General features: G+C 42.5%; 1 protein-coding gene across 2 annotated transcripts in view; it reads left to right on the top strand.

The window, feature by feature from the left end:
• Positions 1-17,859, top strand: part of Abca13 (ATP binding cassette subfamily A member 13) — a 398,914-nt gene that overhangs the window by 144,259 nt on the left and 236,796 nt on the right. For both annotated transcript variants that reach the window (XM_041669712.1, XM_041669711.1), the window contains 4 exons: positions 6,782-6,896; positions 8,164-8,493; positions 11,653-11,722; positions 13,283-13,414. In XM_041669712.1, the coding sequence (XP_041525646.1) occupies positions 6,782-6,896; positions 8,164-8,493; positions 11,653-11,722; positions 13,283-13,414 (647 nt within the window). The remainder of the gene's footprint in view (positions 1-6,781; positions 6,897-8,163; positions 8,494-11,652; positions 11,723-13,282; positions 13,415-17,859) is intronic.

Raw genomic sequence — 17,859 nt, 5'->3', positions numbered from 1 at the left:
TACTGGTCCATTTTAAATGCTACATGGTCCTGGAATTTCCAACGCCATGGGGTTTCCTTGGCAACTAAGATTGCACCTTTACCAAAGGCCTCTTCTGGCATTTTCGGAGAGACTGAAGCTCCATCATGTAGCACCAAGCCTTAGCTGCTCACCAAGAATCCTCCATACCTTCAGAGCCACCATGACATGGGTGACTCTCACGTGCTATTTACTGCATCCCCCTGTGAGCTTGAAAAACAACCCATCTCCATGCACTGACTCTAAGCAAACACTTTCGCAGTGAAGCTCAGGGTTCACCTGAATGGCAATGACCTCTTCCTATGTCCAGATACCTTTTCAGCCCTCGCTGCCCAGCACCCTGCTGTCCCGACAGAGCACACGCACTTTTCTAGTGCACTTTATTCTTTCTGGTGGCCGCATGGATAGGTTCATCTCTCTTTTCAGTGTTGAGGATTCCTTCATGTACTTTCTTTGGTGTTGGCTTGATGGTTATGACTTTCTTCAGTTTGTGTTTATCATGGAGAACTTTCTTTGCTTATTCAATTACAAAGGGTGGCCTTCTAGATACAGTAATTTCTGGTACTTTCTTTCGTGGCTTGGAAGCTGTTCTGTGTCTTCCTGGCTATTGAAATTTTTGTTGGGAGACCTACTGTTATTCTAAAAAGCATGCCTTCGTCCATGACGTAGTGCTTTGTTCTTCTAACTTTTCATCCTCTTTTTTTGTGTATTAACTGTAAAATGAAGTAAAGAGGCTCTTCTCTGGTCTGGTCTGTGTGGTATTCTAAATGTGCCCACTATCTGGGCACATTCTCTTTCTCTAAGCTTGTGATATGTCCTGCTATTTTATTATTGACTATATTTTCCTTATCTTTAGCTTACTTCTTCTATGGAATGATTCATAAATTTCATCTTTTAGTTGAATCCCATAAATCTTATTTTTGTGTTTATATTTTCTTACTATCATTATTGTTGTTTTTAGGATACAATGTCCATTTTTCTATTGTTGAGGCTTTCTACTGAGGCTTTATTTGACTCATTGATGTCTTCATTTCTCAAACCTGAATTGATTTTCTTCAGAATTTTTGTCTTTTCTATTGAATTATTCATATTGTATATTGTCTTTCTCATTTCATTCAACTATTTATCTGCCTTTTCTTTGGATTCATTACAGAGTTTATTCATGTCATCATTTATTTCACTGATTTTATATTTTTAAGTATTTTTTAGTTTTACATATATATATCTATGTGTATCTGTATGGTGGCATGTGTGTGAGTGAATGTGCTTGTAGAATCCAGAAAAGGGTGTCAGAGAACTGGACATGGGGTTACAGGTAGTTTTGAACCACTCAACATAGCTAGTAAGAACTGAACTTGGGTTCTCCTCTTTAACATGAGGGCCAGGGTCTAATCCAGGGCATCAGGCTTGGTGGCAGTGCTTTCACCTGCTGAGTCATCTTACCTGGTCCCCCTCTGAAGTACTCTTTCATCCCAAGTAGTCACCTCCTTACTTTCATGACTTTTTTCTTTTTTTCCACTGAATTTAATTAGGATTACCTGTCCAAGCATGGGTAAGGGAATGCTCACTTTAAGCATGGGCAACTCATCAATGGCTATCTCAAAAAGAAAGTAGCCCTTCCCTCCCCTGGCAACCATTGACTGCCAAAAGCCCCCTGGGAAAGGTGGGATTGTGTGGATGCTGCAGTCGTGGTAGAATGTTGAAGGCCCGATTTTGTACTGACGTTGTCGTATGCACCACTGGGACATGTTCTTGATTGGAAAGGCTGTGTGAGGATGAATGGCGGCGTTACACAGCAACCCTTTTATATTCTTTTTGTCTTACAATTTTTCTTATGTTTCGTACATTTTTTTTGGTCTCCTCTTCAAAGATGGGCCTTGGATGAGTACACAGCATAACTTATTCTCTGATCACTGATTCAATATAAGTGTCTGCATTAGCCGTTCTCCACCGCAGAGGTATCTCCACTCAAGAATGAGAGCAGTGCTAATGATCAATGGGTAGAAGCATAGATAGTTGAAGGCAGCTTGGCAGGATCATTTAGTAAGACAACCAGAGTAGGTTCCCCTGACGGTCTGTGAGCTCTCCATCAGCAGGGGATTGCCTTAGAGTACAGATCAAGCATGTGTTCCCATTGAGAAGGCTTTAAATCTAACCAGAAAGTAGTTGTTACCCTTAAGGCAGTCATGCCACTATTGTGCCAGTAGGCACACTTTGCCTGGCATATTAATCTTGTAGCATGAGAAGTTCGCAGCTGGGGGAGACCATGGTTGAGTTTTCTCCAGTAGCAGCTTACAGCATATTCAGGTATGATGGAGGTTAGCCAGCTGGGAGAGAGCTTCCAGCTCAGGTCTGCAGGCTGTTGACAAGCATTGCACTCGTGTGCCTTAGACCTTGTCATCATTAAGCTCTTGTCTCTGTTCATTCCTCCTTTGGGGCATCTTTGGTAATTAGATTCCTTGTTTAGCACCAGCGTATGGAAGACAATTCCATACCCCACTATGGCAGAGACCAGATGGCATGGGACTCTCTGTAGTTGTGACTCAGTTTGTCCCGTTTAACTAGAGGGATACTTCCCGCAAACTAGCTCTCGTCCTACAGCCCTTTGACGCTTGCCCTGGCTTCCCAGTAATCACTAGGCAGGATCTTTGTCACTAGACTTGCCTGACTAGTGACTCAATAGGAACCCTTTTAAATGGCTTGCCATGCTCTGGTCAAATGCTGCAAGCATAGTAAAGTTTTCCCAGCATTTAGGTGCCATGCAGAGAGCAGGATTATTCGCTGCTTCAACTGCAAACCTGTTCAGTGAAGAGTCCACTGTTCACTGTGGTTTTTGAGTCTCTTGTTTTTCCTTTGGTCTCCAGTCCCTCTGATGTTTTATTTGTTTTGTTCCTCGTGGGGCCTCTCCCCAGCTGACTCCTGCTCTCTAAATTCTCTGGTCCTCATACAGTGTTTGCTTTCTGAGGCTCCCCCTGGCTTTCACTTGGGTACTGACTTTTGCCCTTGTGCTTACTCCTCACAGAGAGCTGAAACCTCCTGAACAGACTCATTCTGTTCTACTCTCTTGAGTTCCCTCTCCTTCATTGCTTTTGGGCCTTAAGCACTTTTCTGCCTTCACCAGCCTCAGAGGATGGCGGCCCTCCAACCACGCAGGTCTGTTTCCCTAGATTCTAGCAGTTGTGTTTATGTGTTCTCTGCGCTTCACCTCCCCCGTGAATCCTAGCATCGAGTTGATCTCTGAGCAGTCTAGTATAATGTTCTACAAAGCACAGGAGACCTTTAAATGTACAGATTTCAATGTTTTGACTCCTTAGCTTTCTGAAGTCACTGCTTTCCTCCACTATTTTTTCTTCTCTAGGGACTTCTATCATGAATTTTTTCTTCCTGTGTCTTCATTCATAGAATCTCACTAATCATTCAAAGTTCTCCATTGCTGTCTTTTTAGATGTCTTTTCTAGGTGTCATCCATCTCCATGTGTGCTCCACGTAGAATCAAATTTCTTTGCATGGTTTCAGATTCACCATCATGAAAGTTATATTTTTTTTCCATCTATTCCTTTCCAAGTTCTTGGCGCTCAGATGGTTTTCAGTCTTGGGATCTTGTCATTCTCATGCCTCTCTGTTCTAACAACTCTCAGTTCACCGGTTCTTAGGCAGGCTTTACCTTCTGATTACTTTACAATAAATGCATCCACCATTTTGATCTGTTCCATGTCACCATGTTTTTTCCACGTGTTCTTCCTTTACTAGTAATCATGCAATCTCAATGACCTCTTTGATTCTTGGGTAGCTATTGTGCTAGGTTTTTGTTGTTTTGATTGTTACCTCTCTAGAACAAACTGGGATTCCTGGGTGGGCATCTGAAGGCTGTCCAGTTGGTATGTGGAGAAGATGACATTAAGTGCCACACAACTAACTGGGAAGCTTTCAGCTTTAGCAAACTTTTCTGCGGCCCTTTAACGAAGCGCTTCCTATTCTGTTTCCCTGAAATAGGTCCTAGCAGTTGCCTGGCTACTACTCTCCACTTAATGTGCAGCTTGACTCCCATTTACCGTGCGCCGTTGTGCATATTTTCTCTTGAGAGAGTGCTCTTGAAGATGCACGGACAGTCTTCAAAGGACAAGCTTTGCTTTTGAAATTTTTCTTATCTACTTAGCATGGAAGAGTCTTATGTAAATGTGACAGGCTTTGGCCTGTTTTTCTCATGCTTGAATGTCTTTTTCAAGCCTTTAACAAAATTTAAATGTACATTTTTTCTCCCTCTCATATTGATTTTTGGAGTAGTTCCCAGGAGCAGATAAAAAGTCATGTCTTACAATCTCCATTTTTAAAACTCAATCTCCTTTCTCTTAAATGGCTTTGGTTAGCCCTTGTGTGAGGTATTTCACATGCTGGAGGCACTAAGACAATTCCTTTAAGATCTCAGGCTGCTGTTATTCTGAGTCTCTCTTAGATTCTGTATAATAAAAATTGCATGACTCACATGACACAGAGCATGGAATCCTGAGCAGTGTGACTTTATGGGGTTAGCTGAATATACTTGGTTAGTATTCAGATGCCACCACCTTCAGTGCTGTTAGGTAGAAATGAAGAGGTTTATGAACAAGCAAACATTTTCACCTCGCCCCCATTAAATGGATTCAACATAGGTTATTTTCTACTCTTGGGACCCAGAAGTATCTTTTTGTGTGTGTGCATGTGTGTGCCAAATTGTGTTAGTCTTAGAGAAGAGATAATGATTGTTTACTGTGCAAATAGAAATATCCATGGCACATGCCCATCTACCTGTTACAAATGCTGCAGAAATAATAATTACCTTCACCCCAAAGACCACAAAACTGAAGAATCTGAAGCCCTTTGTTCTGTGCAGCTAAATGCTGTCACTGGGTATACCCCTAATTGTTCACGTTACACACTTGCTGCTTAGCATGTAAATTACTAGGTGTAATCTAAAAACACTAGGAAACTCATGACCTCAGGAGCTCAGAGCGGTTGCTTTATGTAGCCAAGTGACTGAGAAGAGAGATTAATCCCTCTTCTTGCATATTCATTGATACATTTACTACTAACAAGTCTGTGGCTTCTTCCTGTAGCAGGCCTTTTTTCAAGAGCAAAGGCCGAGACCCGTAATGCCACATTCTCCTGTGTGATGAACTTTTTGTTTTTAAAGATTTATTTATTTATTATTTATTCATCATTCTGTCTTCATGGATGTCTGCACGCCAGAAGAGGGCACCAGATCTCATTTCAGATGGTTGTGAGCCACCATGTGGTTGCTGGGAATTGAACTCAGGACCTTTGGAAGAGAAGCCAGTGCTCTTAACCTCTGAGCCATCTCTCCAGCCCCCAGGGTCAACATCTTTAGTGGCCCCTTTGTCTCTTGTCTTCTCTCTCTCTCTCTCTTGTCCTCTCTACATGTTTCCTTGTTCCATCGTGTTCTTTCTCTGTTACCTTTCCTGATCTCAAGACTTGGTTGCATTTCTTCTCTTCATTAACTAAAGTTCAAAGGTGACTTTGATGTGTAAAACTCCCTCCATCATCTGGCCAGGCTGGGGCTCTGACTGTGTCTCTCCAGTCAGGAGCACCTTGCCAACTCTCAAGGCCGGCCCTTGCACTGCTGGTTCTTCCTGTCATCCTGCAGTTCCCCTTCTGACTCACTTCTTTCCTGTAAATGCTTTTGCTCAAGTGTGTCTCTATTGCTATCTCTTCTTAGCCCTGTCTGCATGGCATCCTTTCTCACAACTTTTGCTTCCCCTCCCTGTATTTACTACTGCCTGACTGCATGTGACAGACTCCTGCTGGTGACTGTTTTATCCCTCCTGGCCCCCTAAGATGGTGTTCTTCATGGCAGGATCTTTTATGTTTGGTTCATGCAAGTATCACAGATGAGGTGATACTGCTCGTGTGTTAAGCTGGTCTTTGTTCATATGCAATTACATTGTGAGTTTTGAGCTCACCCTGGGGTAAAAGACAGAGGGCCTGGAAGTCACCCCATGGTTCACATGGAAATGTCCATATAAGAAGGCAGGTAGGGAGAAGTTGTTCGTTAAGGTATCTGAAAAGTTACCCCGCAGTGGTGGAGAGCAAGAAGTTATTCTGGAAGCTGACAAAAGAGAGTAAAGGTGTGATCACTATTGTCAAGCAAAGTAGAGATGTCACAGAGGGAGAAAAAAATGTATTTCTGTTGGATTTGGGATACATCTGTCATCAATGTCCCCAATGTGCTTTAGAAATGGAACCCAGTTAGAATATGTGGGAAAATAGAAAGACCAGTTAGAGTGATGGGAATCTACAAGTTAGGGAAATATGAGGGTGTGAGACATTAATTTGTCAATTTCTACATATTTTGTAAATGATTATCTATGATCAATTTTTGCTATTGATTAAAAATATGTAGTGGTCCCAGTTAGCTGGGAAGAATTATAGTCATGAGTCAATGGCCTGTTTCATATCTCCGACCCGCTCTATCTCAATCAGGTGTCAGAGATCAGACCATGGCTACTCGAGGCACCTTGAGCCCCATGTCTTTTCATGGTACCCTTTGTATACAGTTGTAATCAGAATGCCAATTGTAGCTGCAATGCCTTGGTTACAGGTCTTGTGAGATACTGCTTCTTAAAGTGACTTGTTATGTGAAAAAAAATAACCAAAATTGGATAGAGGTGTAGACTTTGTCATATTCTTGCTACTGAGTCAATTCACCTTGCTTGCCCCTGACCTCACTTGCCCTTCGATATTGATTGAATTAATTATACCCTGACAGGTTCCTGAACAATGTTGGCTTCTTTTTCCCCCTGATTATGATGTTGACTTGGATGGTGTCTGTGGCCAGCATGGTCCGGAAGCTGGTTTATGAGCGGGAGATCCAGATAGAAGAGGTAAATGGCATTGATATTTCCTCTGGCATCATAGGAGAGAATTTGGGGAGTGATCCTCTAAGTAGATCACCCAGACTCTCTGTGTGTTCTTCCTTCCTTTGCTGAAGTCCTTCTTAGACTCTAGCTTAGTCTCCCTCCCAGGAACATTGTTTGCTATTAGAGTGAAAAGGGTTGTCAGAAAATGATTGATACTTCTTATTGAGACAAAAGGAAATCCAGCCAGCAGCAAGTGCAGAAGATTAGAAGGACAAAGTCACTGTTTCTCATTGGCAATTTTTATAAAACATCACCTTCCACCTTCATTTCTGGGTCAAATTTATGCAAATAATTCTAATATCTTTTGTACTGATATTATTAAAATTTAAAAATGTCAGACAACTTTGTTTGTAAGAGCATCCGGTGAAGATGTGACAGCCTGCTCATCCTCACAGGAGAGTGAAGGCAAGTAACAATAGCCATTCATTGGTTGGTTACTGAACAGTCACTGAAATGCAGGAATCACGTGGTCAGCTATTGCCACTCCACACATCATTTGCCTGTTTACATCCATCTACTGAGGGATATCTGTGTTCTTCCTCTAAGTGGATTTGATCTATGAGCATAGAGGCCCAGAGACAGAAGGTTCCAACTGCTGTATTCTCTAATGTACTCACTAAGTGGCCAGCAAGGGACCATACCTCAGAGCTACTTAACTTCCTTTCACATGAAGCCAGGCCTGTTCCCTGAAATCTCACCACGTGGTGTATGAACAAATGGTAGGTTAGTGGAGAAATTAATTTTATCAATTTAAGCAAGATTATTTTGTACACTGCACTCTATAGCCCATGTAAAGGTCATCTCAGCCAGGGAGATCATCTCATTTTCCTGCTTCATCACCATTTGTCTTTATTAAACAAAGCTGGTCCAAACAGACAGGAAAACCAAAGCTAAGAGAAACATAACAAATCTACCCCAACAGAAAGCATAATGGAACTGCGGCAACCAAGCCTACAGTATAAGACATCTCTTTACAACTGTCCCGCCATGGTTCTTACCGGTGACTTCATGTGTGGCTTCAGTTTTCTCACCGTGAACACAGTGAATGGCCAGTCTGTCAGGTCTCTGGGAACTCACTGTAGAAGGAAGTGACCTTCTCAATGCCTTGTCTAGGGCTGCGCTGGAAAACTCAGTGGTTCACTTTCCCACTGGCGTTCCTCTCACTCATGACCCCATCTGCCTTTACTCAAGTGTCTACTGCAGTGATAACCACAGCTCCTTCTTTTCACAGTACATGCGGATGATGGGACTGCATCCGGCCATCCACTTCCTGTCCTGGTTCCTGGAGAACATGGCCACGCTGGCTCTGAGCAGTGCAGCTCTGGCTGTCATTCTGAAGATGAGTGGCATCTTCATGCACAGTGATGCTTTTATCATTTTTCTTTTCTTGCTGGATTTTGGAGTATCCGCTGTCATGCTAAGCTACTTTTTGAGTGTGTTTTTCAACCAAGCTAATACAGCGGCCCTGTGTACCAGCCTGGGCTACATGATCAGCTTCCTGCCGTATGTGGTTCTGCTAGTCCTACACAACCAACTCAGCTTCACCATTCAGAGCCTTCTGGTGAGTGAGACACTGTGCAGAAATGCAAAGTAAAACCAATGGGTACCCTCTGATTATAGCATACCGTCAGCCTGCCAGTCTGTCTTGTTCTGACTTACATGGAGCATCTGAGGTCTCTACTCTATATTCTGCCCACAGATACAAGACCACAGTGGTGGTTCATTGACTTGCAGTGATGTAGTGGCAGGCCATTAAGAATTGTCAGTTTTCTGTAATGGGGTTTCTCCAAGGATTCTGGGAAGTCAGCATCCTCCTGAAGGAAACATATAACTCTGGATTCTCTTTGTTTCATGCATGGAGAGAAATAGATTTCTGAAGCTATTTTGGAAGTTAAAAATAAGCATTTTTCTTGAAGCATCATGAGTTACATCACATTAAGTGGAAAGATCTCTCTGTTAGCGATGTCAGAATCACTCATCTATCTGAAATATATGCCTCGAGAAAGAGTGCGAAAGCTTTCAAGTCGGCAGTATAAAATATACAGGCGGTGGCAACAGATTCTTTCTTGACTGTTGACTGGTGGGCGCTGTGTCTGACACCTAGTAGGAAATCGGCCAGTATTGTAAACACATATCAGATCACAGAGCTAGAGTTGTATCTATACCAGATTACAACCCCTCTTCCAGGGGCTCAGTCAGTGTCCTGAAATAACAATCTGTTTGGAGGTCTGGCCAGAATCACTTTGAGGAAAACTTAGGGACATTTCAGGCCCATGGATTTCTAGAGTATTTGGAAACCTACAACTGCCCAATGTGTAGAAAACAATAGACCATATGGTGACCTGTCCTCTGTAGATATACTTGCAAGGCAATGTCTAAGGCACAGGAAACATTGGGCAAGAGGAGGTGAAAATATTTTAAGAACCAGAGGCACGGGAAGTCTACTGTGAGATGGTACACTCTATATATGACAGAGAAGCTTGTAATTGTTGGGATAGATATTTCAGTCCTGCAGTTTGACATTGAAGTGTGGCAGAACGTTCTGGTAATTCCTGTTCTTCTTGAATTTTGGTGGTGACCTCAGACTTAGATCTTCCATGATAAATTAGCTGTTGTCAAATTAATTCTTCATGTTTTGATATGAATGTGAGACTTTGATGAGGAAAAAAGTTTATTAAAAATGACAAACATGCCAGTTCCCGGGAAGCAGAGGCAAGTGGATTCCTGAGTTTAGAGGCCAGTCTACATAGGGAGTTCCAGGCTACCCAGAGCTACCTAGGGTGACTTTGTCTCAATGGAGGTGAACAGAATCCCCAGGGATAACAGCTGAGCTTGTCCTTTGGCCTCAACATGAACACAGATACAAGTACATGTCCCCTCATTCCTGGAAGCAGGATCGCCATTTTCGGATTGAGGTCAAGGTAAGAGCCAGTGGCTGGCTGCTTTGCTTTTCCGGTCTTCAGTCTCTGAGCTTTTACTAATTATGCTTCTGAAGCTATGCTGTGAAGTAGTATCCTCTGCGTATGACAGGGAAGCTGCACTGAAACAATATGGTCACCTAAACAAGACATGAAAAATGACACTAGCAGTTGACATGATCAGGTAGCTCACAAGGCTCTGCCCTAGGTGAAGAGTGACAGGCAATTAATGACAGCTGAGAGAGGGAAGAAGTCTCCTCTGATAGGTTATCTGATCCCAACTGGTCAGCCCTAAACAGATACATATCTGAGCGACACTAAATGGACTCACTAAGCTGTGTGTGTGTATATATATATATACATATATATATGAACGTGCTTGCTTATGTGTGTGTAACAATAATTAAAAATGTGTTCATGAATTTTAAAGGGACTTAAGGGAGCTCAGGGCAAGTTGGATGGGATAGGGAGAGGGTGGAAATTATGCAAATATGAAATTCTCATATGAAATTCTCAAAAAACACTGTAAAGACCTTTAAAAAATCCTCTTTCCAACAAGGAATTCCTGAAAGATGAGTGTGTCACTCATTCCCGGGGTAGAGAATACCTTCTGTGTTCATCTAGAGCTTTCTAGCAAATGCATCTTTAACAAGTCTAATTAATTCTTCTAACTTCAGTGAAGTGACAATTCCATATTGTATTTGTCCCCTTTCTTCTGGCACTGGAAATTGAATCTATCCCTTGAAACATAATAGGCCATAACACTTTTAAAAAACATTTTATTCTGAGGACGAGGTCTATTAAGTTGCCCCAGCTGGCCTTGAACTCACTCTATATCACCTATAGGTTTTGAACTTGTGATTTTCCTGCCTTGACTTCCAAGTAGCAGGGATTATAGGCATGCAATAGCAAGCCCAGCTGTTCTGCTTTTGTTTTTGTTTCCTGGGAGCCAAATATACTTACTATTGATACACACACGGGCTAAATTGTTCTATTCAATTAGTGTCTGCTGCACTATGTTCTAATCTTCTTGATTAGCTTATATCACACCTGCAGCAACTTAAAAGCAATAATTTTATGATAGAATCAGCCATGTATTCCTATAAACAAGAACACAAATCTGACCCTTCCTATCTCCTGCCCATAAACTCCTTAAACATAGAATCACAGATGACACAAACTGAGATTCAAATGCTCCTATTTTTGCCTATAATTCAGTCCTTAAGTCTAAGACATCTGTCCATACAGTATTTGTTTTGCATATGCAAATGGTTTCTAGCTAGTAAGGACCTCTAACTCTGGTACGTCACCTTCTAAATGCTTTTTTAGTGGTTTTCCGTTTTTGACATAGGCCCTCATCCGCTGAAGATAAAGTGACAGCTTCCTTTAATACACTCCTTTCATAGTGTGGAATTGTGGAGACGTCGCATCAGTCTATTCAGAGAGTGCTCCAAGGCATGCATTTAATAATAAGAAATAGTAAATTGCTCTATTCCATTTCCCCCTGTTTTGTGCTGCACGTTTCTGTATTCAGTGCACAGGATTTATGACACCTTGAATGTTGCAGTGAAAAGAAGTAATTCCTTTCAGCATTGAGAACAGGCTCGTGAGCGTGATTTCCAGAGTGGCCAGACAGTGCTAATCCCCTCCAGATCAGATATTTAAGCCATTGTCCGAAGCAATGTGATCCTTAGAACCTTTGAATTGGGAGGGGTCTTCTTCGAACTTGGTGTGGTGAGGTGAGTTTTCTGTGGTCATAATTAAACACTAATGGCTATTTTCCCCTCCACCCACCTCCGCAGTGCTTGCTCTCAACCACAGCCTTCGGACAAGGAGTCTTTTTCATTACATTTCTGGAAGGGCAGGAGGAAGGTAAGAGGATGGCCTTTTCAGAACATGGCTTTCTGTTAATACAGGTTTGGTGACATACAGCTATCAAGCAACGGAACTGGCAGAAAGTCTTGTTACCAAGTGAAAAGTCGGGAAGGAGATCTCGGTATTCAGTTTTGTTGATAGAGAACTTCCCCTTACTTAGCTGTTGTGATTCTGAGAACAGTCGAAAGTGATCATGTCAAAGCACCTCTTGCTGCAGATACCACCCAAGTCTAGCGGTAGATCCAGGCTAGTGCCCAGGTCTTACTCAGGGTACACAGTCAATCTACTGACATTCCAGATTCTTCCAAGAGCAGGGTGTGCGTGTAACTTCTCTCCGCTAGGCTGTGGTTGACCTAGGACAAGCCTTTATCACCTCTTCTACACTCACCTTTATTATTTTCTGGGTCTAATGTAGAATTAGCAAAGAAAAGGTCGCAGCTATCACTTCCATTTTCTGTGCATATTTACCCATATATCCAGTTTAAAAAATTTTTTTTGAATTAAGTTTTCTAGCTCAGGTTAGATTTGAACTCCCTATGTAAGTGAGGATAACCTTGAACTTTGGATCCTCTTGCTAGCATCTCCCACTTTCTGGGATCATATGCATACACTACCACATTTGGTCCACACAGTGCTGGGGACTGAACCTAGGACCTGGTGTGTGCCTGGCAAATAAATTTACCAACTGAGTTATATATCCAGCCCTTAAACTAATTTAAAAATGTATTGGCAGCCCCATTTTACTTACATTGTAATTTTTAAAAAAATTATAAACTTCCTAAGTAAGAATATATATATATATATATATATATATATATATATATATATATATGCTTTTGGGGTGTGTTTTGGAAATAAAGGTAAATATAGGCCGTAAGTAAAACTCAATATTGGATGTTATTGCTTTGGGAAGTCACTTTGCACTGTTAGATTTATTCAACTTTTCCAGTAACATATGTTGAGATGCCCTTTTGATCTTAAATGGTATTTCCCTCAAATTTCCTTCAATTGATCTTCAAAGCAAGAACTGGACCAAGAAGATACAGAGGAAAAGTAAATTAATTGATTCCAATGGTTAAAACTTTTTAAAGCTGGGTTCTAACTTAGTGCCCCAGTGAACAGGAAGAGGAATGTTCTCAGTTTACATTGTAATCCAGGAGTAAATCTCAAACATAACAAAGTAATGTGTTTTTTTCCTAACCCTAGAACTGCTATATATTATTTAACATATTTTCCAAGAGCAGAGTATGATATAAAGTTTCATTAAACCATACTTTTTGTCTATAAATACAAATCGCTCTTTAGTTAAGTCAGTAAAGCTAGGTATCAGCGACTCTCAGGGAGAATGGTGAAGGTTGGCTCATGGTTGCTCATGGGTCCCTTTGAATCAGAGGTGAGATTACACAAGCTAACCACGCCTTTGGAGAGTTAGCATTGCTGGTATCGACTTACTTTTTGTTGTACAGGAGGCTTCTCTAAATCGAGTCCACTCCCTCATCAAGCAAGCCTCCAGTATGGAGTAGGCTCATGCAGCTCAGTCCTTTGTTCTCTTGCCAGGCATCCAGTGGAGTCACATGTACCGAGCTCCAGAGCCAGGAGGCATGACATTTGGCTGGGTCTGCTGGATGATTCTGTTTGATTCCATCGTCTATTTTCTGTGTGGATGGTATTTTAGCAACTTGGTCTCTGGTAAGAATTCTTCATTTTTATATGACAGCAATATAAACTTAAAACAGTTCTTACACCTAGGCAATCGAATGTTAGAATGTAATGCTTCATAGTAGCTCCCTGAAAGAGAGGTCTTAGGAACTACTTTCAAAGGAGCTATACGTTTTGGGAGAATGTATATTCCAAGTAAAGAGCAGAGGCCAGTGGAGGTGTCACAGGATGAGTAAAGTGGAAAGTTCTTCGAACCCATCAGCAGCTCTCACCAGGAGGGCTCCCGTAGACCATGCAGCCAAGCTCTGTTTCCCCAGGACAAGTGTATGAATGAAATGGGCATGAGAACAGTCAGGCCAGAGGAGTCTGGGGCCTCTGGAGGTGTTGACCTGTGCATAGCTAAGACATCTAGGGGGATCAGTGATAGGGTAGGGGAAGCGTATGTGGAAAGAACTCCCCTGGGGGCAGGCTAGTAGGAACCAGATTCTTGAGGAAACCAAACAGGGTTGAGGATGTTGGCTAGTGGGCTAGAGGAGTGGGCAGTTAGAAGTCACTTTCAGTTCCAAGCCTGTAGGGAAGGTAGTGTCCTAGGTATGAACTTCTCTGAATGTAACATGCTTCTTAGTTAATGTGGCAGACATGGCCTGGAGGCAGGGCGATGACACCTATCACAGGGAGGGCGAGGCAAGACAGGAGTAATGTATTTCTCTGCAGAGTCAAGAGAGATAGAACCATATTGGTTCAGGCTAAAAGACATAAAAATTGCTTTGTAATGTTAAAAAGCATCTTTAGGACTGACATATGGATGGTATTATATTTTAATGAATTTTCTTATAATTCTGGCCTTATGCTTTCCAGAAGAATGGACTTTAACCTTCAAAATTAAAAACTATAAATACATATTCCAAACACACAAATGAAAACAGAGGGATGCATGGAAAAAGAAATCAATTTTGTTGTTGCTGTTGTGAAACCTATTTAAGAGTTGGGGAACTCATGGTATTCTTGATGACTAGAACACATAGAGCACAGGTCTTAGAAAAGACGTTTTCAAGTGGTATGAAAATATGACCTCAAGAATAGACATAAGGTATCAACTCACCAGATAATTTATTTTGGAAAAGTAGGATTGCATGAAATTAGAAAGCAATAAAATGAACCTAGAAGGCGAAAATTGGAAAGAAGGTGGACAACAAATTGGCTAGTGAAGAAGCCAACAAATGCAGTAAAGGCATGCTTGTGAAGGGGGTGGTGCTCCTTTACAGAGTGAGAATGCAGTCATGAGCATGGGGAACTGAGCAGAGGGGCTGGAGAGGTAGCTCTACTGTTGGGAGCTTGCTACTCTTGCAGAGGACCTCGCTTACGTCCCAACACCTATGCTGGGCAGCTTACAACCGTCTGTGACTGTAGCTCCAGGAGACCTGACACCCTCTTCCGACCTCTGTCTGCTCCTGTATTCTTGTGCTCATATTCAGATACACACACACACACACACACACACACACACACACACACACACACACAGAGAGAGAGAGAGAGAGAGAGAGAGAGAGAGAGAGAGACTCGTTCACTTGCCTAAATATAAATCCTAAAATATACAATAAAATATACAAATTATTTTTTAAAAGAAAGAAATGAGCCAGGCTAGACAGAGTAACACAGCCTAGGAATGCCAACATTTAGAAGGCAGAGACAGTGAATCATGGGGTCAATGGTATCCTGAGCTACACAGTAAAGTCCTCTTAAAACAACAACAACAACAACCAATGATCCAAAGAGAAGGAGGAATCAACAGAAGTAAAGATAAAAAGGCTAATGGAGCTTGAGCCTCTGCTGGTGCAGGCCCTGCTCCTTGGAGGAGCCCGAATCAGCTAGAACTAAGGGCAATCAAGAAGGGTCACCAGAAGAAAAGCCAGATGTGATCATTTCACAACATACATGATTCCTAGGAAGAAAGTGTCCGGATAGAAAACTCTAAGGACAAAGAAAAGAGCCTTACAATTACAAAGATTACCTTCAGCAGTGCTGAGATAAGCTAAAAATGCCTTCAAGGACCGAGAATGTTCTGTCATCTTTTCTACTGTTAAAACCCAAGGTACAAGGATCCTGATGTCTTCATTGAGGTTTTTATTGCTGTGATAAGAATACAACTAAAAGCAACTCGGGGAAGAAAGTGTTTATTTCAGTTTCCATGTCCACATTACAGTCCATCACTGAGGGAAGTCAAGGCAAGAACTGAAACAGGGCCGGAACCTGGAGGCAGGGGGGATTCAGAGGCCACGGGAGGGATGCTGCTTCTTGGCTATTCCCTATGAGCTGCACAGCCTGCTTTCTTGAAGCACCCAGGGCCACTGTCCTAGAGGTGGCACTGCCTGCAATGAGCAGGGCCCTCCCACATCAGTGGGCTGAGGGAAGGTGGGGGGGAAGGGAGGACAGGGGGAATTGTGGTCCATATGTAAAATGAATACATACATACATACATATATATATACATATATATGTATATATATAAAGAAACTACCACAGAGGCCTTCTTATAGGCCAATCTTATGGATGCATTTCTCAATGTGGCCCCCTCAGCTGTCTACATTTCAGTCAAGTTAACAAAACCCAACCAGAACAATTGAGCCCCTGTCAGCTTGACACACAAACACATCATTAATTAAACCATGCACTTTCCTTCCTTTTTCATTCCCAAGGTCTCAGACTAGTATCAATATCACAATATAAAACATCCCAAGTTCTAAAGGTCCCATAGTCTTTAGAAATTCAAACACTTTAAACATTCAGTTTCTTTAAAATGTCCAAAGTCTCTTTAAGACATAAAAGTCTCTCTAAAATTTTAAAGTCTTTCACTTGTGAGCTCCTGTAAAAGCAAAACTAAGTTGCATATTCTCTTACTGCTAGAAAGTAGAAGCAAAGCAATTTCACAATTTAATCAAAACAAAACCCAGCTCCAACAGTGTAAAGCATTAAGTTTCTGATGTCTGGGCCCCATTCCCAGTCCTCTGGGCTTCAAAGGGCCATGAGAGCAGCAGCTCACTGCCTCTGCCATCCATAGCATGCACAGCTTGTCTCATAGGCTCCGGAGGGCTCTTCTCCACACCTATTGCTGTTCTTGATGGTCACCCCATAGTGCTGGGATATCCAAAATGCTGGGGAGTCCACCATATGTGCACCACCCATTCCACAGTAAACTTCTCTGGGCTCTCTTCAGAGACCCTGACCCTGTCACATGGTGCCCCAAGCCTCAGAGGCTCTCCATAAACCCTTCAATCCTGGGCTTGTCACTGTAATTAAAGCTGCACCTTTACCAGTGGCTTCTCCTGTTCTCTTATCAATGAATTCTGTCCTCTCACAGTGCCAACCAAGCCTTAGCTGCTCTCTATGATCCTTTAATGCCTTTAAAACTATACCACCGATGGGTGGTGGTGGCGCACGCCTTCATTCCCAGCACTCGGGAGGCAGAGGCAGGCGGATCTCTGTGAGTTCGAGGCCAGTCTGGTCTACAAGAGCTAGTTCCAGGACAGGAACCAAAAGCTACGGAGAAACCTGTCTCAAAAATCAAAAACAAACAAACAAACAAAAAAACTATACCACCTGGGTGACTCAGATCGCCAAGTTGGACTGGCAGCATGAGGTACAGCCTTGGTGACCTCTAGACAATCAATTCTGTATGCTGACTTTGAGGAAATACTCCCAGATTTAAGGTTTTCAACAATATTGGTTTCTCCTTCTTCTTCTTTTATTAAAAATAGATCTTTTTCTCATACAGTATATCCTGGTTTTATTTTCTGCTCCTTCTACTTCTACCAGTTTCTCCCCACCTTTCCTCCCCTCCGGACCCACTCCTTTTCTGCTTCTTTTTTTTTTTTTTCGAGACAGGGTTTCTCCATAGCTGTTTTGGTTCCGGTCCTGGAACTAGCTCTTGTAGACCAGGCTGGCCTCTAACTCACAGAGATCTGCCTGCCTCTGCCTCCCGAGTGCTGGGGTTAAAGGCATGCGCCACCACCACCCGGCTTTTTTGCTTCTTATAAGCAAAGAAAAGGTTTCTAAGAGATAACAACCAACAACCTGACAATATAAAACATAATAAGATGGGACCTTGGGAGCTCAAACCAGTGCTCCAGTGTGGGTCTCTGTCTCTATCTCCATCCATCACCAGATGAAGGTTCTATGGTGGTATGTAAGATATTCATCAGTATTGCTATAGGATAGGGTCATTTCAGGTTGCCTATCCTCAGCTGCCCAAGGGACTAACTGGGGACATCACCATGGGCTCCTGGGAGCCAAGGTCCCAATGAGGAGTGGAAGGAGGGAGAAGATGAGCAAGGAAGTCGGGACCACGAGGGACGCACCCACCCACTGAGACAAGGGGGCTGTTCTAGTGGGAGCTCACCAAGGCCAGCTGGACTGTGACTGAAAAAGCGTGGGATAAAACCGGACTCTCTGAACATGGCAAACAATGAGGGCTG

Source organism: Microtus oregoni, unplaced genomic scaffold, assembly GCF_018167655.1.
Source record: "Microtus oregoni isolate MIOR12 unplaced genomic scaffold, Mior012 000019F_ref0000042, whole genome shotgun sequence".
In the NCBI taxonomy this organism is placed as follows: domain Eukaryota; kingdom Metazoa; phylum Chordata; class Mammalia; order Rodentia; family Cricetidae; genus Microtus; species Microtus oregoni.
The sequence above is the reverse complement of the archived record's forward strand: the minus strand, read 5'-3'. Positions and strand labels throughout refer to the sequence as shown.